General features: G+C 63.4%; 1 protein-coding gene across 3 annotated transcripts in view; it reads right to left on the bottom strand.

The window, feature by feature from the left end:
* CHD5 (chromodomain helicase DNA binding protein 5) overlaps positions 1-21,944 on the bottom strand; it is a 54,346-nt gene extending 32,402 nt beyond the window's left edge. For all 3 annotated transcript variants that reach the window (XM_037062082.1, XM_037062083.1, XM_037062084.1), the window contains exons 1-6: positions 21,760-21,944; positions 11,789-11,916; positions 6,660-6,839; positions 4,379-4,497; positions 2,683-2,921; positions 963-1,087 (exon numbers count right to left, since the gene is read on the bottom strand). In XM_037062082.1, the coding sequence (XP_036917977.1) occupies positions 963-1,087; positions 2,683-2,921; positions 4,379-4,497; positions 6,660-6,839; positions 11,789-11,916; positions 21,760-21,838 (870 nt within the window). In that variant the 5' untranslated portion in view covers positions 21,839-21,944. The remainder of the gene's footprint in view (positions 1-962; positions 1,088-2,682; positions 2,922-4,378; positions 4,498-6,659; positions 6,840-11,788; positions 11,917-21,759) is intronic.
* Positions 21,945-25,792: the final 3,848 nt, after the last annotated feature.

Raw genomic sequence — 25,792 nt, 5'->3', positions numbered from 1 at the left:
GCCTGGCCCAGCTGCCTGTCGCTGGCCCTCTCCCAGTGTACACGCCCACACCCTTCTGGAGCGGGGCCACCACGGCTAGGCAGAGAGGCTGGCACTCTAGTCTGCACTAGACACACGTTTGCTGAGCTGAGCCGCGCCACCAGCCCCAGGCTGGGCCACCCCTGCCACTCATGCTCCCCTCCAGAGAGTCTAAACTCAGCACTTGTCCCCTGCCTCTACGAAGGGACAGAGACATGGCTTCCATTTCCGCCCCTCTACAGGAATGGGGCGAGGTGAGGGAAACAAGTGCTCTGTGCCCGGGGGGGGGGGGGGTGAATGCCCTCCAGGGAGAAGGGAGGGCCCAGGGCACCCCCTGCAGAGAAGTAGTAAAAAATGCTCCAGCGATGGGCCCCTTAGGGTCAATCTGAGCAGACATAGAGCTGGCCTGGAAGGGCAAGGGTGCCTGCTTGCCCTTGCTGGGGCCCAGCCGCCCAGCAGACCTTAGGAACCCAGGCCCCATCATCCAGACTGAGCGGCAGCTGCGGGCAGTGGGGCCGGGACTGAGCCCCCACTCCCCAGTCCAAGCCCAGGGCCCCTGGGAAGGATCTAGTCTGGGCCTCCCCCAAGTGAGACGGGGAGAGCGAGGCCCAGCAGACCTGCATGCAGAATGGGACAAGAGTGGGGAGAGGGGAGGACTGCCCCCAGGCCACTTCAGGAGAATGAGCTGACAACCCCGTTTTCTGCAGTCACCCCGACCTTTGCACACGCACGCAAAACGTCTCAGGGCTACTCACATACACACACCCACAGACACTCCCAAGCACCCTCGTACCTGTGGGTGCGCTGTCTCACCCCCACACTGACCCTCACCTTCCAGTCCACCCTCTCACATGCACTCACACGCTCACATACATACGCTCACACACACACTCAGACAGACATAAACACACGTGCTCACACAGACACGCCCACGACCCGCTCACCGAGGAGCCCTTCTTCCTCTTGGTGCCGATCCCTCCGAAGCGGAACTTGAGCCCCGCCACCTTTTTCCCCTTGCCCTTTTTCTTGGCATCCTTGGAACCTTTGATCTTCTTCCTCACTCCAGGCCCTGAAAAGTCATAGAGGAACAGGGCCACGCCTTGTTCAGCCCTCCCGGGAATGGAGGGGGGGCCAAGGAGACAAGGCCGCTGGGTCGTGGCCCTTTCCAGCAGCCTGAGGCCCAGGGAGACAATGCCCTGCTTACAGTTCCACAGCACCACGAGGGGGGAGCCAGAGAGTGACTGGACCCAGGCTCTGCCCCCGGCTCTGGGACACCCCTGTCCCACAAACAGCAGAAACACTGGCCATCTGGGGGACAGCCCTGTCCTGTCCCCTCTCCCCAGAAAGAAGCTGTCCCCCAGGGAGCCACACCAGCAGGACCACTGAGGGCCCACCCGCCTGTGGGCCACACCTGCACCCCAGAAGACTGGGGCAGGAAGCGGCCTGGGTCTGGGTTACCGTCATGCCCAGGCAATGCTGGCAACACCCAAGACCACTCTCACCTCCGCCACCGCCCCCCACCCCCGCCCGCAAAGGCTGGCTCCTGAGTGGCCAGCGGGGTGGAAGCTGTTTGTATGGAGATGCCCACGGAACAAATAACCACCTGGGGAGTAACGCTCCCCAGCAGCCTCTCCCACTGTGCTGAACCAGGCAGTGGGGGCCTGGAGGCAGGTGGCCTCGCTCCAGGCCCTGGCCAACCATGCTATTTGGAGGCAGGTGGGGCTGGGGGCCCAGCTGTGACCTCCAAGGAAAATCTATTCCAATTTCTCAGGCTCTGAGCGGGCAGCCCAGAGAATCAATAGCTCAGCGGCTGGAGCCTAAGAGGAAATGAGGAAGCAGGGCGGGGCCCGGGACAGAGGCCGGCAAGGGGGCAAGCAGGGAGCGGGCTCTGCCCTGGGTCACACTGCATACCAGCCTTGCAGGGACCTGGGGAAGGGGCACATCGTACCAGCACGCAGGCTCCTTGGGGCTGAAACAGGGAGTCCCTGAATCCCCTCAGTCCCCCATCAAAACCCAGTCAGGGCACCCAGACTGGCTGAGCTGCCAGTGACCCCACCATCGAGAGCCCTGGGAAGATCGCTGTGCCGCCAGCAATGGGGCCTGACACCCGCCCCCCAGGGGAGGTCCCTTCCAGGGGACCTCAAGTGGCAAAGAGCCTCTGCTGTCCCTGTTATCCCCACCCAAACACCCTGCTGAGTCCAACTTTGTAACGGGACCTGCTTCCAGGATGACCCAGAAGCTGGCCCTGCCCACGCCAATGCACGTCTATCGCTCCAAGGACCTTTCGCTGCTCGGGCAACAGGGTCAGGGGCTGACTTGGGACCCCTTCTCCCTGGGAGTGCCGCAGCCCCAAACTCCAGAGGCTGACCCTCCTCAGCCTGGGCCTCCCCACTCCCTCCCTCCATGCCCAAGTCGGAAGGGGCCAGGGCAAGACCCCCCCCAAGCTTTGAGCACCGTCTCCCACCTCTCCCCCAGCCCCTAAAGGCAGGCAGAACAGGAGCTTCTATGCCACTGCAACAGAGCTGAGAAAGGCCATGTGGGTCAAGGCCAACCACGGCACGGGGCCCTTGACTGAGATTGCCCCAGCCACCCCAGCTGTACGAGGCCACAGGGCCTGGAAGGGCTCCGGCCAGCAGGCTGAGCACCTGGCCACCCGCAGCTTACCCTTGCCCTCTTTGGTCTTGGCCTTGCGGATGGGCACAGGCTGGGGGGGCTGCTGGGGACTGACAGCCAGCGGAGGGGCAATGGTGACCGTCTCCACAGCCGCAGCCACTGCCGCCGCAGCTGCCGCCGCCGAGCTGCCCTTGAAGGGGTTGTTGGCACTGAACTCCCGCCACTTGGCTCCCAGGACGGTCATCATTTTGGACATGGGGATCTTCGGGTTCTTCTTGGCAATAAGCGGCCTGTGCGGGGTCGGGGAGAGGCAGGAGGGTGAGACCCCCACAACCCCCGGCAGGACCCACCCCTCTTCTCCCACATCTGGTTGGTAGCACCAGCGCCATCCTCCAGGTCAGGAGAACTAGGGAGAAAAAGGCGGCCGGGGAGAGGACAAAGCTTGAGGCAGCAGCCCACCCCCCAAACGCTCCACTCCTTGTTTATGTGGTTGGCAATCTTCTAATTAATTGGGTGTCTAGAACCTGCAAGACCTGAGGGGCCAGAGAGGGGGGCCTGCAGCGGGCGCTGCTGTCTGCCAGAGCTGAGAGGGCCTGCGAGAGTAAGTCCCCTGGGACTGACTGGGACCACATCCCCACCCAGGAGCCGGCTCTGCCCTCTGACCACCTGTGGTTGCCCAGGCCTGGCTGCCGGCCACCAGCCCACCTGAGGAACTGGCTGAAGGCCTTGTAGTTGGTCAGCGTGTGGTAGTCGGCCTCCGAGAATAGGTAGTCCACGTCGTCCAGGCCCCACTCGGCCATGAGCTGCCCCGAGGACTTGGGCTCCTGCCAGCACAGGGGCCGGGGTAGAGTCAGAGGCAGGTCCTTCTAACCTGCACCCTCATCCCCAGGGGCCCCCCAGGAGGCCTCGCCAGGCGGAAGGGGGACCGTGCCTATGACTTAACAAGAGCAGTTCTCAGCCACCACTGAAAACATCCCAAAACAGCCAGTCCCCAGCCCCTTATTAGGAGGTGCAGGACAAAGTGCCTGGGGGGTTAATGCAGGGACTTAGGGGAGACCACACATGTCCCCAGTGCAGGAAGAACAGGACTGGCCCTCTGGGAGGACTGTGTTTCGGGAGTCGGCTCTGGGGCGGGACAGCACCCTGAAAGTGGGTTTTAGGAGGTAGATGGCCCTGGGGAGGCAGCAGGCCCAGGGCTGCCTTGGGCGTGGTGGGGAGAAATGAGGCTACCCCAGGGTGTCCCCTGGTAGTTATGCATGGGCCCCACAAAAGGACAGGCTACTGCCAGGTTCCAGGGCCAGAAAGGTGTGCCCTGGCCAGGGTAGGGACACAGGACAACCCCAAGAGGGTCCCTCGCTGCTGCTTCACTTTCCAGATGGGACACAGAGGCCCAAGGGGGTGAGTGACTTCCCCAGGGCACACAGTGCACTCATGACCATGAGACAGCCTGCCTGAGTGTNGGCGGCCGGGGAGAGGACAAAGCTTGAGGCAGCAGCCCACCCCCCAAACGCTCCACTCCTTGTTTACATGGTCGGCAATCTTCTAATTAATTGGGTGTCTAGAACCTGCAAGACCTGTGGGGCCAGAGAGGGGGACCTGCAGCGGGCGCTGCTGTCTGCCAGAGCTGAGAGGGCCTGCAAGAGTAAGTCCCCTGGGACTGACTGGGACCACATCCCCACCCAGGAGCCGGCTCTGCCCCTCTGACCACCTGTGGTTGCCCAGGCCTGGCTGTCGGCCGCCAGCCCACCTGAGGAACTGGCTGAAGGCCTTGTAGTTGGTCAGCGTGTGGTAGTCGGCCTCCGAGAATAGGTAGTCCACGTCGTCCAGGCCCCACTCGGCCATGAGCTGCCCCGAGGACTTGGGCTCCTGCCAGCACAGGGGTCGGGGTAGAGTCAGAGGCAGGTCCTTCTAACCTGCACCCTCATCCCCAGGGGCCCCCCAGGAGGCCTCGCCAGGTGGAAGGGGGACCGTGCCTATGACTTAACAAGAGCAGTTCTCAGCCACCACTGAAAACATCCCAAAACAGCCAGTCCCCAGCCCCTTATTAGGAGGTTCAGGACAAAGTGCCTGGGGGGTTAATGCAGGGACTTAGGGGAGACCACACATGTCCCCAGCACAGGAAGAACAGGACTGGCCCTCTGGGAGGACTGTGTTTCAGGAGTCAGCTCTGGGGCGGGACAGCACCCTGAAAGTGGGTTTTAGGAGGCAGATGGCCCTGGGGAGGCAGCAGGCCCAGGGCTGCCTTGGGCGTGCTGGGGAGAAATGAGGCTACCCCAGGGTGTCCCCTGGTAGTTATGCATGGGCCCCACAAAAGGACAGGCTACTGCCAGGTTCCAGGGCCAGAAAGGTGTGCCCTGGCCAGGGTAGGGACACAGGACAACCCCAAGAGGGTCCCTCGCTGCTGCTTCACTTTCCAGATGGGACACAGAGGCCCAAGGGGGTGAGTGACTTCCCCAGGGCACACAGTGCACTCATGATCATGACACAGCCTGCCTGAGTGTCAGATCGCCGGGCCACCCCGGGCTGCCTGGGAGAGGAGCGGGGTTGGGCTGCTGGGTACGCGCTCGAACTCTGGAGCTAGACAGACGCTGCTCCTAACCCTGGCACTGCCACATACTGGCAGTGAGGGGAGCTACTGCACCCCTCTGCCTCAGTTTCCCTGTCTGTAAAACAGGGGTAACAGCATCTGCCTCACAGGAGGAGGGAAGGGGTCAGCAGGAGTGCTTGGACAACGCACCTGTTCCCAGCTTGTTCCAGGCAGCCCTGCCCCAGCCCCACCCACTGATCCCCTCGGCCAATCAGCACACACCACTCCCAGGCCCCAGGCCCTGCCCAGTCCAGGGGGTGCTGGGTCTCCAGTGTGGATGTCCAGGACCCAGGCCTGCTGTCCCTCCTGCCGGATGGGGCAGTAGGTGGCCAAGAAGCTCTGAGCTGCCACTATTTCCATTCTGCTACATGCCCAGAGCTTCCTGGCCCCCTGTTCTTGGTGACACTTCAGGGGTGGAACCCCCTCCCAGCTTGACCTGCCCCCACCCCACACAGCCCTTCCTGGGGGCTCCCTGGCCTTGGGTCCCACCAGGACACAGAGCGGCATGTGCATGTGCCGATGACATCGTTACAGGATCACCTGGATCACTCCACTAAGTGCAACACCACTCAGAGCCACCAGCCCCTCAGCTAGTGTCAGTCACAGAGGGCTCACAGCACACCTGGGGAGGGCGCAGTCCCTCCGGGAGCCAGCACACGCAGGGGCTCCCCGGTGCCAGGCACTGACAGCCACTGTTTCCGCGTCTCCCAACGGCCACCGCACTCATATTTACGGAGCACTTGTCCTTCAATCCAGGCCAGCCCAGGAGCCCATTCAGTCCTGGGTGGCCTGGGCTGAGTCCTCTGCCCCCCCCCACCAGAGGTGCCCCCATGGTGCAGCCTCCCCAGGGCCACGGGGAAGATGCCCCCCTGACGGGCGCTCTCACAGGCCCTCCGGCACAGGTCCTCGGGCCTGTGCGGAGCAACAGTGCCCTTCTACTCTAGGCAGAGCCGTCCCGCGGCTCCCTGCTGGCAAAGGCTCCACTCACTGATTTATTTCCCCACCCTGCCCCAGGCGAGAGGTCCCTGACACGTGCGTGAGCTCAGACCATTGCTCTCTCAGAAAGAGCCGCGAGCTCCGGCAGGCAGGATCTCGGACCAGACGTCAGAGAGGCAGGCTGCACGGCGTCCGCCCCAAACTCCCGGAGCTGGTCCACCGTGTTTTCAAATGTGCGTCTGAGGCTCGTGGCTGTAGCCTCTCTCACGGGCCAGTACCCAGCCTCCGCTGAGCGCCCGTGGCCTTCCGTTGCCCTGGGACAGACCCCACCAACCAGACCAGGGGTGAGAAAGAAGGACCTGCACGCCCACAGGCCCTGGGAGAGATGCTCAGGTCCTGGCCCACGGGGCTGCCGGGCAGGAAGGCAGAGAAAGGGCAGCAGGAGGCTCCGCCCTACGAGCAGGTGTGCCCTGGGAGGCGGCCCCCTAGCCGGCCCCGGGGGTACCTTGAGGCATCCGTCGTCGTTGGCATCCTCGTCATCAGCCTTCCTTTTCCGCTTGGCCTTCTTCTCCTTCTTGTCCTTGAGTCTCTTCTTCCTCCTTTTGTTCGGGGAGTAGTCGCTGCCCTCGCTCTCCGACTTCTCGTCCAGGTCCTCTTCATTCTCTGACAGCTCATCGTGGCTGCCCTGCAAGGCCAGGGCGTGCTGAGGGCAGCAGGGGCCCAGGGGCCGCCGGGGGTGCTGGGCCGCGGGCCCGCCCTAGGAGTGGGCTCCTGGGAGAGCCCACCGGCCATGCTTTCGAGGCCATTCAGCGCCCAGCTGCTCAGGGCTCAGCCCCGAAGCCCAGCCAGAGGGGCTGCTACAGGGCCTCACTCACCCTGAAGGCTGGGGGGTGGGGTGGCACAGAGTAGGAGTGCACCCAAGCCAGGCTTCCCCACTGGGCCAGCTCAGTGTAGCCTGCTGGGGACGCCCTGCAGTGAGGCTGGGGCTCGGCTCCAGTCAGAAGTAGCCTTCTTTGGGCCTTGGGGTTTGGAAGAGTCTTGTGGGATGGCACCTGGACCCAGGAGCCCAAAAGCAAAGTGGGCCAGAAAAGCCAATGACCCTGCCAGGGCTCCGGTCCCCAGCCCCTCCTTCCCCTCTCCTCTTGGCCATGTAAGCCCCCCACAGAGCCCTGCATGTGGGGGCCCCCTGTGACTGACGCAGAGCCCACAGCCCAGCAGCACCTGCCTGTGGGCTCTCCAGAAGCCACTGGGCACAAGCCCCCCTTCCCCCTGTTCCCCGCCCCACCCTGGCCGTGGCACCACAGTTCAAGACAAGGTCGTTTGGGCAGCTCCTCAGTGTGGCTCCCTAGTTTCCCCTTCCACTGGAGCATAAAATGGCCCATTCACAGGGAGATAGAGGTGCCAGCCCTGAGCATCCCCACCAAAAGGTGCTGCCCCTTGGGGAGAGCCGCCCTTCCAGGCAGATGCAAGCCCTTCCCAGCCCCTCCTGGCTAGGGCTGCAGGGAGGCAGGCTGGGCGCTGGCACTCTGGTCGCCAGCACGGGCTGTCTACTGTTTTCAAGGTGAGCAGAAAGAAGCATGGGAGAGACGGAGAAGCACTAGAAAGATGAAAAACGAGCTCAGAAACCGTCGTGGGGGAGAGAGGCCTAAGAGGAGGAGGAGAGGGAGGAGGGAGAAGGGAAGAGAAGGAGGGCACCCAGGGGAGTGGGGTGCTCAGGAGACTCCAGGAGGCCCCCAGCCCAGCGTCTGCCCTCTGCAGCCACACTGTAAGGACCCCACTAGTGCCTGCATCAGAGAGACATCTGGGAAAGGACTGGCCCACAGGCTCCCCACCCTTCCTCAGCTCTGCTGTCCCCTAGCTCCAAGCTCCCTGCTCCCAAAACTCCGGTGCCCCTCCAGTGCTGAGTTGGTGAGTGGGCCAGCAGGCCACCAGCTGGCCTCTGCCCCTTTCCTGAGTCCCAGTGTTTCCCACACACTGGCCATGCCAGGCCCCAGGAGCAGTGCAGGTCCCGGCTGCTGCCTGGGGCAGGACAGCCTCGAGGGCAACTCTGGCTCCCCAGCTCAGCCTCCGTCCTGTGGGGAGGTGGGGGTAAGACAGGAACGGCCACATCCCCCAAGGGTGCAGAAATCGGCCAGCTTGGCAAGACCACCCTCCAAGAGGCCTGAGAGAGAGGCTGTCCCTCAGCCCTCACCTCTGCAAAGGTAAAGATGAGAGGAGGAGGAGGAGGAAGAAGACACATATTTCAGCACCATGGACAGCGGCAGCAGGACCTAGGGCGGCTGGGCAGCAGAATTGGCCTTCCGTGGCCCTGGACAGACCCCACCAACCAGACCAGGGATGAGAAAGAAGGACCCACAGTGGGTCCTGGGCCTCCCTGGGGAGGCTACAGGACAGAGAAGCCCTCAGAGCTCTGACCCTCACTACCCTCGGGTCTGGGCCAGTCACTGCCGCACCCTGACCTCAGCCACCGGAAATGGGGGCGCACAGGGTGGTTAGGAGATCATGGAAGGGGAGACCTTAAACATTTACCCAGGATGACAACCCCACCTCTGCTTGGAAGCCGAAGACGCCGCAGAGATGACCAGGTTGGGGGACACAACAGGCCTCGGGCCCGTTTCTGCAGATCCGAGCATGCTGGCAGCTAGGCGCCAGTTGGGGGGAAAAGGTACCAACGAAGGGGCTGCCGTGGCCGCCCCTCAGGGGTGGTGGACCCCAGCGTGTGCCAGGAAGCAGGCACTGCCACATCCCACATGCAGGAGAGACAAGGAGTGGCCGGCACAACTCCAACACAGAGCCGGAGGGCGTGGGAGGGAGGGAGGGAAGGAGACAGAGCAGGCCTGATAGAAGGCCCCACGCCGGGCATTGCTGGGAGGGCTGGCCCACTGTTCACCCCGGGGCCACCTGGGAGAGCCAGAGGGCACAGACCTTCTGGAGAGAGGAGCTGGAGCTTCGGCAGGACCCCTAGCTTCGGGGAAGGGGCAGACAGCTACCCCTGCCCTCACTGCTCTGGGGGAAGCCCTTTAAAAGAGAGGGCTCTGCTTCCCTAGTTCTGCCCCCCACTCCTGCCTGCCCTCTGACCCCCTCTGTGCCCTGCCATCTCCCTCAACCTGAGGAAGTACATGCCTCCAAGACCCACCCACCCCCTGTACCAGGACCTCATCCAAGGCCTCCTGCCCACACCCAGGGTCTGGTTGGGGGGGGGGGGTGCAGGACACGTCTTTGGAGATTGGTTTCCCACTGGAACAACATCTGTATCCACAGCACGTCTCTGCATTTAGCCATTTGGACACTCCTGGACCTGAGCCTCTTTTTTTTCTTCTCAAAATCTTCCTTGCAGAGAAGGGATGAGGGGAAGGGCAGTGGCCCATCGGCAGGACCTCGGGGGATGCAGCCTCAGCCGGTGGCAAGAGGAGGAGTGACAGAACCAGGGTTAATTCTGTACGTTGAAACTGACAGAGGGGGACTGCGGGCCAAGCCACGTTCAGGGGAGAAGAAGCAGGCACAGACCCATAATGCCCTGAACCAGCCTCAGCCCTGGGCTTTGAATGCAGGACGACAGTGGGGGCTTTGACCTTGGCACTCTCCTTTGGGCTGAGGCAGCCTGGGGCATGGGGACACGGATGTACTTGATGGAAAAGGATCTTAGTGGACCTGGAGCACCCACAGGATCCGTCTGCAAAGCTGCCTTAATCAGTATGCCCAGGTGGTGCATGGGAGCAGCCGGGGGCAGGCAGGGGGTCCCAGCCCTGAGCCCCAGGCCCGCAGAGGACAGCATGCCCCCAGAGCAGGCCCGGGGGACCCCAGTGAGCCGTCCCCACCCGCCCCCCTCTTCCCCAGCTCTGCAGATGTTTCCGGATCCAGGCCGCCCCTCTCCTCCCTCTCCCTTCCCTCCACACCCAGTGCTCAGCACACGCCATATCTCGAAAAATGAGACATTTAAACTCAAAAGGAAGGACTCAGAGAGTTGGTCATTCTCAATTTGGGGTCCTTCAAGATTGAGAGGGAAAAAGAAAGAATCGAATATGAGCCTTCCCATTCACGACTGTTATAAACAGTTATAATTTAGCACTGAATAATTGGTTGCCATGGTAACCACTGCAGTACAGGTTGAAATCATTTCTCCCTCCTGCGCTGGGTCTGACAGGGAGCTTCATCTACATATGCTCAGGTTCTGGCCACAGTCCGGCTATTTTATGTAAATCAGAATCTGTGACTTGCTGCCTGTCTCCTCCCCCCCCCACAAACACACACAGAAAAACAAGACTGCTGCTGGTCCGACTGCGCCCCCACCCCCCACCGCCTGTCCTGGGGCCACCTGCTTGGAGACGGAGAGCAGCAAATGTTGCAACCCCCCCCCGCAGTGTGGTGGGGGGTGGGCACACGACCACGGGGATCCCGCCCTCTGGCCTCAGCACGCTCCAGACCCTCTAAGATCGGCCAGCTGGCCAAGCCAGGCTCTTAGCAATGCAAGGGAGGGGACAGCAATGGCCCAAGGGTGGCCTTGGGGGCCTGTCTGGTACTGCCAGGCCATCTGCAGAGCTCCAGGCTGCCCTTCCTCCAGCCCTTTGAGAACCTTAACTGCGTCTCAGGAGACAGAGGAAGGAGCAAGTGCAAGGAAAAGAGGGGAGGGGGCATGGAAAGAATGAGGCGGTTGGGGTCGGGGGGGAGTGAGAAGGAAGAAATGGAACGTAGTGAGAAGAGAGCAAGGGAGACAGGAGACTGCAAGACATAAATAGGGCAGGGGCCCAGCTGAGGCTGACAGTGGAGGAGACACAGACAGACAGACAGACCAGAGCCAGAGACACACACTGTTCAGGTGTGTCCAGAAGTGGGAGCAGAGCTGAGTGATGCTGGGGTCGGGGGCGTGCTCGGCCCTCCCTCCGCGCTGCAGACCCGTCCAGACACTGCCCTCCTCCAGCCTCCTTCCTGGCCAGAGCAGTGCGGCCAGGGCCGTGCAGCCTGTGCCCTGCCTGGGGCGAGGAGAGGAGAAGGGGGCGCCCACAAGCCCCTGGCAACCCTGGTAGTCAGTCCCTCATTTGCGTGTGGGAACTGGGGGGGAGACCCAGTCTGAAGCCCTGAGACCAAGGACAGGGCCCAATGGCACCCCTTGTCCTGACCTAGGCCCTGTCCTGTCCCTAAAAGAAGCTTCTGGAGAGGCGCTGGACGACGGTTGCAGGAGGCTCCTGCCCTTGCCTGGAGGCCCCAGGCCCCTGGATTCCACCACCAGCCCAACACACATGGAGTTGGGGGTGGGGGGTGAGGCCCCCCCACAAATGCAGCCGTGGCCTCAACCAGGAAATCAGGCCCTTCCCCCCGGGCCCCCCTGCCTCCCTCTGCCCACAGGGACAGACCCACAGGGCCCAGGTGAGGTGTTATCAGAGGAGGGATGGGGCAGAAAATTCAGGGCCCCACAGTCCACAGGGTCTCCCTCAGTGGGGGACAGTCCGGATGAGAAATGCTGGCCCCACCCCCCCCAGGGTAGGGAAGAGGCAGGAAGCTGGGCCAGGAGCCCAGAGCTTGCTCTGCAGCCCAGGGGGGCACCAGGGGGGCACCAGGGAGGCACCAGGGAGGCACCAGGGAGGCACCAGGGAGGCATGAGCGAGGCCGCGGCAAGCCCTGCCCCAGCCCACGCACCTCCTTCTTCTTCCGCTTCCCTTTGGACCGGTTCTCCTTGAGCTTCTTGGGCTTCTTCTTCTTGGGAAGGCTCACAGGCTCCTCCGGGAAAAAGTCCTCGAAGCCCTCAAGGCCACCGTCTTCTTCTTCTGGAAGAATCAGAGGGGAGGGGTTACTCCGCCAGGACCCTCCGAGAGACCCCCAGGGACACAGAACGGGAGGCGGGGCCTGCAGACACAGCCAGCTCCTCTGCCACCAGCCCTGCAAGGTCACAGCCGCTGGGCCTCCCCTCCCCAGCCCCCAGCCCTCGGCCCTCGGCCCACGGGGAGGATCCCCAGACAGGTCCTCCACCCAGCCCCTCCCAGCCCCCAGCCCTGGGAGAAGCCCAGCCCTGGTGGGCTGTCTCACCCCCTCACCTGGGGACCCGTGGCTCCTTCCCTAATCAGCAGAACGGGACGCTGTCACCACCAGGCCCCCACCTACCCCCACCCCCCCAGCTGGACAGGGCTCTGGGAACAACGTCCTGAGTCCAAGTAAGCAGCTACGAGGCAGCCCTGTTGCTGGGCTCCCTGGGGAGAAAGCAGCCCCATGGGGTTCTAAGAGCCCCCTCCAGCTGGGCGTTCCGGGGTGCCCGATGACAGGACCCCCACCCCAGGTCACCCACCCCAGAACCGCGGAGAGCTGAACTGCCAGTGCCTTGGGACCTGGAGGAGAGGCCAGCTGGGAGGGTGCCAGGACCCCCACTGGGGGACTGAAGATCACACTACTTCTCCCCACCACACGCACCCACGCAGCTACACACCCCCACAACCACACAGATACACACCCCCAGCCACACCCACACCGCTACACACCCCCAGTCACACCCACACAGACACACACCCCCAGTCACCCCCACACAGATACACAGCCCCAGCCACACCCACACAGACACACACCCCCAGTCACACCCACACAGATACACACCCCCACAACCACCCCCACACAGATACACACCCCCAGCCACACCCACACCGCTACAGGCCCCCACAACCACCCCCAAACAGGCAGCAAGCCCCCAGTTTCTGAGAGCCGGACTGGACCAGCCAGGAGAATAAGGAGAATCCTCCTGGAAGCAAATGCGGGAACAACGAACCACCCGAAGCAGAGACACATCCGTCTGCCCCAGGGCAAAGGAAGCTTCCAGAAGCAAAGCAGAACCTCTGAAGAGTCCACAAAAGACGCCCACAAGAGAGCCAGAGCTCCCTGCCAGCCAGAAGCCCCAGGCGCCGAAGCCAGCCTGCCCTCCCGGTCCCCTCACTGCCCCGTGTGCACCAAGGGGCAGAGAAGAGAGAAGAGACGGGGGGGGGGGGGGGAGGGGGGGGGGGCAGTGGGGGCGGGGCACAGCAGGGAGCCAGGGAGCCTCACCCAGCCAGGGACTGCCACCCAGGAGACCCCGAGGAGCCAGAGAAGGGCCAGTGCCACCAGGAGCAGGGGAATCAAGTCTATTTCTATTTATTTTTTTATCCTCACCAAAGGACTTTTTTCTTCATTGCTTTTAGAAAGAGAGGGAGAGAGAAACTTTGATTGGTCTCCTCCCAGACATGGGCCCATGGAGGACTGAACCCACAACCTGGGTGTGTTCCCTGACTGGGAATCAAACCCTTGACCTTTTGGTCTACCGGACGAAGGTCCAGCCAACTCAGCCACCTGGCCAGGGAGGGGGGGATCTGGTTTAAGGAGACAGACCCCCACCCCCACCCAGGAACCTTCCCTGTCTCGAGGTTGTCACCACACCGACCACATGCCACAAACGCTGGAACAGCAGGGTGCACACCCAGGACACTGCAACTCAGGCCCTTCTTGTCCTCCCATGGGTCACCCCCATCTCACCCCCAACCCCCTTCTCCCCCCCCCAAGGCAGAGGGGTTCTCCTGGCTCCCGCTGCCCCACTGGGGGTGCTGCTAGAGGGCGCTAGGGACCAGTGGCCCAGTGGACGTCCTGCCCGCACCCAAGGCCCCAGGGGCTGGTTCCCACGCACCCCACTCCCTACCAGGGGCAGGTGCGGCTACAGCAGCACCTGGCCACCCCTTGGCACTGGGGCCCACCTCCAGGGTGGCCAGGGACCTGTGGCCTCCCCACCCGGGCACACGTGCCCTCCTGTCTTGTATAGCCCCCTGGAACCCCCGAGCCAGCCCCTCCCCCTCCTGCTGGGCAAACAGCCCTGGAGAGAACAGACTTCAGGCAGGATAGGGGACTGCCCCAGGGGAGGCAGCCTGCGTGCTGGCCGTCCCTGGAGGGCCAGTGTGGTGGTCCTGACCAGATGAGGGGGCACCACTGCTGTGGCTTTGGCCCGGACTACGGGGCACAGAGCCAGGCAGTGAGGGGCAGGCTTAAAGCTGGGTTGAGGCTGACAGGCCTTGCTCGGACAGGCTGAGGCTAGACAGTGACCCCATCCTGTCCCTGAGCCCTGCTGCGGGAGAAGCAGAGGTTTTTGGAGCCAGTTGAAAACATGCACAGGGACCCCCAGAGCAGTCCTGGAGTGAAGAGGTCTCAGGGGCATTGATGGGGCTGGCTGGAGCCAGGCTGGGAGCAGGGCTGTCCACTCTGCCTGCTCCCCAGACTGCCTCTGCCTCTCCACGCTGCAGGGAGGCAGAGACCGCCTGGGCAGAGCCGCCCCCGCGCCCAGGCGGTGCCCAGCGCGTTATGTAACAGGCTCGCGCTGATGCAATCGGGAGGGGCCCGCTCCCCTCCCTCCCCTCCCTCCCTCCCTCCGCCTCCTGCCACCTCCACATCCCTGTCCCCTCTGCAGGGCAGTCCCCCAGCCCAGCACATGGGCACTGACTGAACAGCAGAACAGAGAGATGTACAGGTGGCTGCAGGAGGTTCTAGAAGGGAGTCTGTGACGTGTGGTGGGCCGCACCCGCCCTGCCTGAGGGGGAGGGGCACCGGCTAGCCCTAACCCACACCCAGAACAAGCCTCAGTGGACAAGGCCCCAAACCCTCGGCCCACAGGCAGCCCCATTCTCCATTCCTGAAGACCTCAGGGCCCATGTGCCTGACGGAGCCCCTCCTCCTCCAAGAACATTCGAGGGCTGGCGCACAAGGATGGGAACCCCCCCTGCTCTCCCCCATCCCTGACAGGCTCTTCCTCCGCTCTCACAGCTCCTGGTGGCCCTGAGGACACCCCAGCGCTGACCGAGGTGACCTGCTCCCCCACCCCCATGGTTCCCACTCTGCCTGTCTTCGCTTCAGCTTCAGCCCCACCTCCCTCTTCTGCAGGGGCCCTGAGCTTTCTGAAACCAGACTGGGCAGTCGTCCAAGCACCCCTGCCCCGTGCCCACCACCCCTCCGGAGCCCGGGCCCCACACAGCCAGCAGTAAGGGGGGAATCCCACTCGGCCGGGGTGAGGGTCCCGGGGAGAAGAGGCCTCAGGACTCCTGTCCAGCCGGCTCCTGGAGGCCCGGCACAGCCTCCTGCACCAGCCCTGCCTCTCCAGCCCAAGGCTCCATCGACCCAAGCCAGGTGATAATCAGGGCCCACCAGCCTTGTTACCTCTCCTACCTGCTGGGCCCACAGGTCAGAGCAGGCCTGGGGTGGGGGCTGGGGCGGAGGAAAGGCAGGGGGACCCGTGCGGAGGGAGTCTGCCAGGGCACAGAGAGGTCCTGCTTCTCCCCTAAGTTACCCCCGGCCCCTCCCCAACTCAGGGCCCCCTCTACCAGGTGGGCCACAGCCCCGGGGAGCTGAGCGGGTCCTTCTCCACGGCCACGGCCACCACTGTGTACCAGTGGGGGTCCCACAGTCCCCCGTGCCGGTAACCTGTGTACATTCATATTCATTGCACAGCTACCTGGGAGGCGGCACGACTACTGCCCCCCTGTGCAGATGGGGAAACTGAGGCTCGAAGGACGTCCTCCTCCCTTGCCCACATCTCGGTTTCACTGCTGGCCAGGGATGGAGCCAGATGGGCCTGACCTTGCCCCTCCCCCCAGGCCAGGCCGCTCTCCAAGGTCGGACCTGCCCTCTGCTCAGGATGCACTTGAACAGCACGATCTATGGGCCCAGCTTGGGGCCCTGGGGATGCTGAGGTGACCCAGGCTGCACCCCCCCCAGACACAGGGTCCCTGGGGGGTCATTGGAGCTAGCCCACGGTCCCATGCTCACCCCCGCCCAGAGGCAAGAATGCAGCCCCCGCAGGGAGCGCTGCAAAGACGAACACAGGATAGTGGAGAGAAAAGTCAGGCTGTCTGATTTGGGGGGTCCAGGGTTTGGGGTGGCAAAGACAGGGGTCCAGGGGTCGGGGCAAGAGCTTGGTGGCCAAGGTCTAGGAAAGCCAGCCGATCGGCCAGCTACAGGGACCCAGCTCAGCACCAACCATCCTCCCCAGCCCTGGGGACAGGGGGTCCTCACACTCCCCACCCCACCCCAGCACCCCCTAACACAGGACGATGGCTGCCCCTCTCACGGGGGCAGATCATTGGAAATCAGGTGTGAAAGTACCAACGCAGGCCCGACAAGGGCCCCGCAACGGTGGGCAGAGTCCAGGGAGGGCCCCCCCCCCCCGCCCAGTCGGGACAGCAGGGAGCAATGGTGGGCAGCAGAGGCTGGAGGGTGTCTGGTCCAGGCACTGCCAGGCCAGGGGTACTCAGGGCCACCCTAGGGCTGACCAATCCTTGGCCGAGTGCTCCACCGGTCCTTGGAGCACTCGGCCACGTCACAGCCCTCTGCTGATAATGGGGGCGGGGCAGTCCTCCTGCCCGGCAGAGGATTAATAATTTATTTATGACCTTTAACAAAACCCAGACATCACCTCACAACAGTGGCTCGTCAAAGAAAGCATCAGGCCGGACTCTCTGGGCGGGCAGGTCGGGGTGGGGCGGGGACAAGGCCACCCTTTTCCCCTAAGAGCGGGGAAGGTGGGATGAGGACAGGGGTGGGGGCCCAGAGCAGGCAGGGAGGGGCAGGGAGGAGAGGGGGCCAGGGAGACACAGGAACAAAAGAGGGAGAGGGAGGGACAGCCAATGACTGGGGGAGAGACTGGCAGATCTGGAGACAGAGAGGGCTGGACATGGGGAGAGGGAGAGAGAAAGGGACAGGGAGAGGTGACAAGGACAGGACCAGAGAGAGAGAAGGCAGAAAGTCTCAAGAGTTTCGCCCGCAGAAGGTCCCCAGAGGTGAGGCACCACACGGCCTGTTGAGTGAGTGCCTTGCTCAGAGAAGACACTGGAGACGTCTGTGCTGCGCGCGTGGGTAGATGGGTGCCGAGTGGGCACGAAGCACATAAAGGGGCGGTCAGAGTGGGCGGGACGCACAGCCGAATGGGCGGTGGGTGGGCGGGCCGGCAGGAAGTGGGGTGCACCAGTGGCTGGTGAGTGGATGGGTCCCAGGTTGGTTTTATGTCTGCATGGGCAGATGTCTGGGTGGGAGGGGGGATACACAGGTGGGAGACCGCATGAACCCAGGAGATTACAGACGGAGCTTAGGGTCCAATCAGTCTAGAATAAGGTGAATATCCCACAAGCCACCGGACGAACAGTGTGGGTCTCTCTGCCCCCACTCCCCACAGCAGAGTAATAACACCATCAGGCTCGCTGGGATCCCCCCAAACCCACACCTCCCCAGTGAGGGGAGGGGAAAGCTGAGAAGCCATGACCCTGGGGATCACGAGTATCTTACACCCCACCCCCACCCCAGCCCCGGCCTCTCAGCTCCAGAAAGCCTGAGGGGCTCACAGAGCTGGGTCCGGTCCAGTGGGCACGGGGAACTTAGGCCATTCAAGGGTCTCTGTGGCCAGAGTGGCCATGCTGCCCAGCCAGAGGAGAGACTTGCTGGACTCACCCAAGTGATTGGGGAACCCCCCAATCACCCCTGGCCCACCCTCACCCCACCCTCTGGCTGAGTGTGCTTGGGGAAGGGCGGGGTCGACCAGGTGGGGAACTGCAGAGGAAAAGGCCCCAGCGCCAAGCCCCTCCCTCCTCCCTCCAGCCCCACTGAGGGCCCCCACCCCAGCCCTCCTCCAGCCAGGCTCCCCCGCCCCCCAGCTTACTGGGTGGAGGTGCAAGTCTGGAAAGCATTTCCTTGGGGAAGGCAGGTCAGCTGCGCCCCCTCAGAGGGTGCTAATTGTAACAGTCACAGTTTATGGGACACCTATTGTGTGCTGGGCACTGTGACCTAAGGGTCATAATAACCCTCTGTGAGGTAGCTGGTCTGTGTCCCCATTCCACAGCGGGGACACCGAGGCTTGGGGTGGGGCAGCCCACCCAAAATCAGGCAGTGGAGCCACAGATCCATCTGACTCAGGGCACTCGTTCTGCTTGCGCCAACCCCCACCCCAACCCTGGAGGGTCTGGAGGCTACGGGGGCCCTGGTCCCTGAGCCGCGTCCTGGCCACCAGCACCCCACCGGAGAGGCAGGCTCACCCACCTGCCTTTAGGCCACAGAGCTAGTGGGGCAAAGCCCGGTGTGGGAAACCAGAATTCTGCCCAGGGGGAGGTGGATGATGGGCCAGAGGTAAAGAAAGTGGATCTGACCAGGAACAAATTCAAATGCTGCAGGTTCAGAACTAGTGTGACAGCCTCCAACTCGCTAGCGCCTCCTGCCACAAACTGAGGGGTTTTGAAACCCGATGGCCGCAGGTCCATGCCCCAAGGGCCCAGGCAAGGGCGTCAGCTGGGGTCACCTCAGGAGAGACAAAGGCACGGACTGAGGCTGTCATAGTGTCCATGGGCCCGGGGTGACCTGGGACTCTCAGCCTTCACACTCTGAGACCACAACCACCTCCTGCACACCCACGGTGCCAGGCTGCAGGCGGAGCTGGTGCCCAAGGGAGCCCCACTCCAGGGGGAGCCCCACTCCAGGGGGAGCCCCACTCCAGGGGCAACCCGACAGCCCCGAAGGCAGCTGGGGATAAAACCCCAGGGACCAGAAGGTGCAGCCAAGAAAAGAGAATGTGAAGAGGCACAGGGTGGGGCCCCGCCAGACCTGGGAGGTCTAGGGGGTCCTCTGGTTGGGGGCGCTGAGGTGGACCGAAATGACGGGAAGAGGCAGCGGGGAGCAGGTCAGGCAGGGGTCACGGCCATGCTGGGGCAGGACGGAGCTGGGGGCCCAGCAAGGGGCTCAGGGCGCCTGCAGCATGCGAACCGGGCCTGAGGGGACAGCAGGGTGGGACGAGCCATGTGCTCCGGGGGTCCCCCGTGTGTCACAGCAATGACCCTGGCTGCTGAACAGAGGGTGGCCAATGTGGACTTNTTTAGGCCACAGAGCTAGTGGGGCAAAGCCCGGTGTGGGAAACCAGAATTCTGCCCAGGGGGAGGTGGATGACGGGCCAGGGGTAAAGAAAGTGGATTTGACCAGGAACAAATTCAAATGCTGCAGGTTCACAACTAGCGTGACAGCCTCCAACTCGCTAGCGCCTCCTGCCACAAACCGAGGGGTTTGAAACCCGATGGCCGCAGGTCCATGCTCCAAGGGCCCAGGCAAGGGCGTCAGCTGGGGTCACCTCAGGAGAGACCAAGGCACGGACTGAGGCTGTCATAGTGTCCGTGGGCCCGGGGTGACCTGGGACTCTCAGCCTTCACACTCTGAGACCACAACCACCTCCTGCACACCCACGGTGCCAGGCTGCAGGCAGAGCTGGTGCCCAAGGGAGCCCCACTCCCGGGGGAGCCCCACTCCAGGGGCAGCCCGACGGCCCCGAAGGCAGCTGGGGATAAAACCCCAGGGACCAGAAGGTGCAGCCAAGAAAAGAGAATGTGAAGAGGCACAGGGTGGGGCCCCGCCAGACCTGGGAGGTCTAGGGGGTCCTCTGGTTGGGGGCGCTGAGGTGGACCGAAATGACGGGAAGAGGCAGCGGGGAGCAGGTCAGGCAGGGGTCACGGCCGTGCTGGGGCAGGACAGAGCTGGGGGCCCAGCAAGGGGCTTGGGGCGCCTGCAGCATGCGAACCGGGCCTGAGGGGACAGCAGGGTGGGACGAGCCATGTGCTCCGGGGGTCCCCCGTGTGTCACAGCAATGACCCCGGCTGCTGAACAGAGGGTGGCCAATGTGGACTTATTAGGAGGCTCTGAAGTGGACCAGCAGGAAGGGACATGGAGAGGCACTGAGAGCTTGGGGAGGCCCAGGACACGCTCGGGACGTGGGGTTTCGCTAGTGATGGGGCTTTGGTCCCCAGGACACAAGGGCTGACGTGGGACCTCTCCTCTGCAGGGTTTTGGGCGTGTTCCCAGGGCCTCTGGGGACAACTCCCCCACCCCTGGAGCTGTGGGCACCAGCAGGAGGGAGAGGGAGGCCAGCTGGTGGGCAGGTGACTCTGACTGAGCCCTGCTGGCTCTGGCCCAGACAGTGAGTTGGTGTCCACCACCTGAGGGCACTTCCAGGGGCCCCTCTGCTCCCCATGCTGGGCACCCTGACACAGCCAGGGACAGGCAGAGTCTTCATCACAAGGGACAGGAACCCCCACCAGGGGTCAATGAAGTCCCAGGAAGGAGCCTGCTCAGGTGGGTTCAGCTGTCCACTGACCCCATCAGTGCCACAAAGGGCCACGCCCAGAGCACCGAGGAGGGCTGGCCAAGGAGCCCGCCTCCGGGGTCGGAAGCTGTCAAGGTTTCCAGCCTGTGCTAGGCCTCTGTGCTACTCCAGGAAATGGGCCTGTGTCCCTGGACCCAGTATGCAACATGGATTGTCCCAGCGACCCCACCCCGAAGGCCACCACACCCCACCGCTCTCAGCCCGGCAGGGCTCTGCAAAGTTGGCCAGACTGTCTGCACGGTGGGGCCAGGCCAGGTTCCGCTGGCAGGGACCCAGTCACTATGAGGACCTGAGCCAACAGGTGGGGAGGCAGGAGGCCCCCCCCGTGGGCGTGGCCACCAATGGGGATCCCTCAGGGGGAAGAGGTAGAGCAGCCTGGGCAGCTGCTGGCTGGGTCCCCATCTCCCCTCCCGCACACAGGAGTTGGGGACCCATTTGTGGGGCACTCTATCCCCGGGAAAGGTACTCTGCAGCGGGCAGCACACTGCTGCCCCAGGGAGAGCCCCTGGGCCTCCCACAGGTCCCTCCAGAACCAGATGCTAAAAAGTCAGAGCGCCCCAGCAGGGGGAGAGGGGGGCTGGTTGACAGGGCGGGGGTGGGGGGCCTCCCCTGCTGTGCCAGGAGGGGCACTGTCCCAAACAAATGGTGAGCAGTTAACTAAAGAATAGTCACGCAAGGTTGCCCCTGCCATACCAGCCATGTTACTGCTGAATTCTGGAAGGGAGGGCAAGGGATGGGTGGCCCGGGAGGGAGGCCCACAGCCAGGGCAGGGTGGGCCGGACCGCCGCTGTCTAGGGAGCACAGGTGAGACCGTGGTGGGGGTAAGGCATGCCAGGACAACCTGGGGCCCCAGCAAAGTGCTCGGGAGCAGCGGTCGCCCAGCGGCTGGAGAAGGGGAGTAGGAGTTCGAACCCACACACCCTCGCTCCGGGCCCACGAGGCCCCTGAAGGAAGCCCGCCCCACCCAGGGTGCTCACAAGGTCCTCAAGCGGGGCCGTCCGAGCCTGCACTCCCTGCCGCACCCAGCCCGCCCTGGGGCTGGGGCTGGGGCTGGGGCTGAGACTGGCCGCCCCGGGAGGCCAGAGGCGCACGGGGAGAGAACCAGGGATGAGCCACTCCGGGAGCCAAGCACCACTCCCGCCCCCTTCAAGGGCACGCGGGCTGACCCCAGCGGTGCCGCGCCCCCTCTCTGCCCCGGGCAATCAGCACAGACCCCTCCCAACCCCTGTCCCCGCCAACCCTCCGCTTGTGCCCGGCCCCGGTGGACAAGAATTGCACCGGCCCTTGGCCGCCCGCGCGCCGCGCCCCGGCGCTCGCCCAGCCCCGCGCCCTTGGCCGCACGGCGCCAACAGGGCGGGAGCGCAGACCGGAGCCCAGGCACCCCCACCAGCACGCTGCCAGCCCCGCCCGCGCAGCCCAGCCCCGGGGCCTGGCCAGTCTCTGAGCCCCTGGCTTCCCTGGCCCCAGTTGCAACCGGCGCCCCGCTCACCTGACATCTCGTCCTCGTTCTCCATCTCGTCCGCGAACAGCCGCGGCAGCTCCTCCTCGGTGCCCAGCGGGCCCCGCATGCCCGGCGTGGGGGGGAGGGGAGGTGGGCGCCCCCCCTCCCGCCGGGCGCGGTGCCAGCCTTAACCCGTGCGCTGCCGGACTGGTGTGCGCGGCGGGCGAGGCGGCCTCAGCAAGAAGATGGCGGCCGCCTGCCCCCCCACACCCCCAAACTTCCACCCCCCCGTCTCGACCCCTTCTTCTAGGCCTCCTTCGCTCGGCTCCCGAAAAGCCCGGGCCGCTCCGCCCCTCGCACCCCACAGCCCAAGTCTGCAGCCGGCCGAGGGTGGCGATGGCAGCGCCCGCGGCACGGCTGCACGATGGGGGGGCAGCACACATGCCCGGATTGTGACGTCCAGTCTGGTTGCTGTGGCAACCCCATCCCATCGTTCCGGCAGCGCAACTAGTTAACAGCAGAGAACAAGTTGGGGGACTAGTCGTGAGCCGGCGGGTGCAGGGTCGGGACGGAGCGCTCCGACAGGGGGAGCCATCGAGGTGCCCGTGCGTCCGTGGACCCGACGGGCAAGCGAGCAGCTGGGTCTTCGATGAGCAGGCCCAGTGGGAGGCTGGGAAATGCCGCCCTCCGCCCGCCCGCCTCACCTGGGATGCGCTGGACCCCGATCCCCAAGGCAGCAGTGTCAGGGTCCCCGAGCGGCCCGCAGTGAGCCCGCGCATCCTGCTCACATGCACAGGGTCCTTCACCTCCCCTCCTGGGACTCAGGCCCCACACGCTTCTAACCACCCTTCGGAAGCAGCTTAGAAGAAATCCGCCCGCACTTGGGGAAGCGCCACTCCCGCGTCGACCCGGAGTCCGACTCCTCCAGAAAACTCCATGCAGGCCTCCTCCTCCCTCACGCTGTGCTACCCTCTCCCATGGCCCACATGCCGTCTTCCAAAACGCCCCTGCACGCTGACCCCAGACCCGTGGGGGGGGGGGGGGGGGGCTCGCCGTTCTCTGGGCCCCAAACTCGCTCTCAGCTGGGACATGTGTGCCGAGTGGGAAGGAACCCACAGCCCTGGCTTGTTAAAGGTGAAGATGGAGGCCAGAGCCCTCGGGAGCAAGGCTGGAATGTTAAACGAGCACCCACCAAGCCAGTCACAGCTGCGGGGGCCTGAAAGCTACTCTAAGAAGGCGCAGGTCTCCGTGGCTGGCTCCCTAACCTAGAATGGGCACCCTCACCTCACAGCCTCGGGCCAGAAACATCTGGGGGAACCCATAGAGGGGAACCTGGGGGAACCCTGTCGCAATCAGGAACCTGCAGAGGTCTGTCTGACGGCAAGCCAAAAGCAGGGGGGTGAGGCCTCCTCGGAAGCACCTGCACCTGATCTGGGCCACACTTGCTCGCCAGGAGGGCACTCCCTTCCTGGGGCTTTTGGGGAACCGGGAGAGTTGCGCCTGCCCCGAGCAAGGCCTCTTGGGGAGGTGGCCACAACCCAAGCCCTGGTGAGTATGAGCCATGCCCAAGCTATGACCCAGAGGCGATGGATGGCCTGGAAAGATGTGTAGCTAATTTTTTCTCTCCCTTCCCATCCAAATTAATTGCCAGCAAGCCCCAAGCAAAAGCTTTTCTTCATTCATTCCTGGGAGAGGGCAGGTCTGTGTAGTCTCCTGGATCAGAGCCGGGTGCTGCCAATCTCTTCATCTCCCGGGTGAACCCCACTCTGGAGAAGGATGGAGCCCAGGGCAGGGGGCCTGCGAGGGCAAAGGGGGAAAGATAGCAGGGAGGTGGGCTAAGAGAGCAGAGGGCTTCTGGTGGTCCAAGGCCACGTTCCACACACTGGGCATCTAGCCGAGGGGCCCCAATTCGCTGATGTGCTCCCAGCTGTGCATTTTCCCTGAGGAAGCTGCCTCACTCTGCTGACCTGGTAACCATCCAATAAAAAACCTCTGTGCCTCCCAATGTGCCCACCCCTCAGTTACCAGCCCCTAACCCCTCCCGGCTTGCAGGATGAGCTCAGGACACTTCCACGGATTCCTGGCCCCACCTTAGAGAACCTCACACTATTTCCCATCAGCAGAAAGCCGCCCCCCCCCCCGACACACACACCATTAATCTTGGCTCTGATTCCCAAGGCCAGACTTTGTCCCAGAAAGAAGAGTTCCAACCGATTCATCTGGCAAGTTAGTGTTGCCACTAGTCACTCTGGATCCTCTCCCGACCCTGTTCTCGCCCAGGGTCACAGCCACGTGACCATTGTTACTTAACGACCTAAAGCAAAACAACAGAATATGGAATGGCAGGAAGACAGATTTTTGACTAGAAATCTCCTATAAAACTTGAGAGAGCTCTTATTATCACCAGGTCCTGCAAGGACGGCTCCTCTGGCATCATCTCCCATCCCTGCCACCTGATGGCCCCCACGGGACACCCGGCCAGTTCTGCGGCTCACAGCTCTGACCTGGCCTCAAGAGCAGGTGAGCCCACCTCGCTGGCAGGGTGACGGGCGTGCGCTGACGTAGATGGCGCCCTGAGTACCAAGGCTTCACTTGCCCTTGAAGCCTGTCTTTTTAAGGGAGAACCTCGTCCCACCAGAACCAAATCCCTTGGGGGAGCTGGGGGGCGAGGACAGACTTCTCAGGAGGCAGACTGGGGCCTTAGCCCTGAACCTAAGAAGTGTTCTGTTTCAACTTGGCCTGAAGTAGCCTAAAAAAAGGAACGTGGGTTCTCGGCCCCTCCCAAGGGTAGGGAGCGGTCTGGATTACAGACTCCCAGGTGCCCCCTGAGCACCACAGGGCGGCATTTGGAAGACAGCGCTCCAGATGCTTCCCTCAGCAAGGTCTCCTTGCTGGATGGCAACCGGCCCCCACCCAGGCCTGGCCTTTTCCTTACCTTCCAGAAGGCGCTGCAGCGGCTGATCAGGCCTCCTGCAGGAACCCCGTCCCCAGGCTGTCCCCAAGGTGGCTTCTGCCCCGCCCCCAGCCAGCCTTGGGTTCTGCCCCGGGTTACCAGGGGCACCGCTGAATGTACATGGGCCCCCCCCAGCACACGGCTAGGCCTCCAACACTTGGTCAGCTTGGGCAGGGTGACAAGAGGTGGTTACAGGAAGGACCACAGCGGCAAGAGGGAGGAGGGAATGTGGAAGTGGGCCCCCAGAGCCACCTTCCGGGCTCTCCTGAGGTTATCGGTGACTTGACCAGGGACCATGACAGCCCCCCTGGGGTCCTGCTCACCTTCCAAGAAACCAAGCATCCCCCTAAAAAGGCTGAGATCTGAATTCCCCTATCCTGTAGTTTCGACCAACTGTCGTAACCATATTGGATGGGCGCATACCCACTGCTTGCCCCCCGTGCTGTCGGACCCCTCTGAGCTGGGCACCACTGGTGAAGTTAGGGCCTGTGTCCTTTAGCTTGCGGGCCCCCCTGGAGGGCTCTGAGGGCACCAGGGAGGCGGGGCAAGGTCAGTCACAACAGGAACAGCCAGAGAGGGGCTGCTGTGGCTTCTCAAAGGAAAAGAACACTGAACCTGCTAGGAGGGGGCCAGCATTGGCCAAGCGGAGGCAGGCGCTGGTGACCGGCTGGGAGCAAGAAGCTTCTACCTCCCCCGTAGCGCTTTTTTATGGTCTTGAACCTCAGCTTGACACTCCTGTGACCCAATCCCCCGATACATCCTTGCACCTGGCACGTATCAGATCAGGCAGGTGAGTCACGAGACCAGAGAGGTCAAGGAAACTGGCCCAAAACGGGCTCCAGGCAGAACCTCTGTGATGGCTGTGATGGGACTTGGACTCACCCTGCATCACCCGCAGGAGGAAAAGCCTCTGGTCTGCAAAGCACTGAGGCAGTCCGCTCGGGGCGCTCCACTCGGGCCAGCTGCGGGGCCCCCAAGTCCCCGGGTACCACTGGGGTGCGGCAAGTGGGGTAAAGGGTGTTTTCTTCTGAAGCGTAATGAAGGCCAAGGTCACTGTCAATGCAACTGATCAATGAGGACAATGTGTTTGCTCCTAAACAATCCCAAAACAAGGGGAAAAGCAGCCTC

This window comes from Sturnira hondurensis, unplaced genomic scaffold (assembly GCF_014824575.4).
Source record: "Sturnira hondurensis isolate 20B ecotype Veracruz unplaced genomic scaffold, ASM1482457v3 Scaffold0013931, whole genome shotgun sequence".
Taxonomy (NCBI): domain Eukaryota; kingdom Metazoa; phylum Chordata; class Mammalia; order Chiroptera; family Phyllostomidae; genus Sturnira; species Sturnira hondurensis.
The sequence above is the reverse complement of the archived record's forward strand: the minus strand, read 5'-3'. Positions and strand labels throughout refer to the sequence as shown.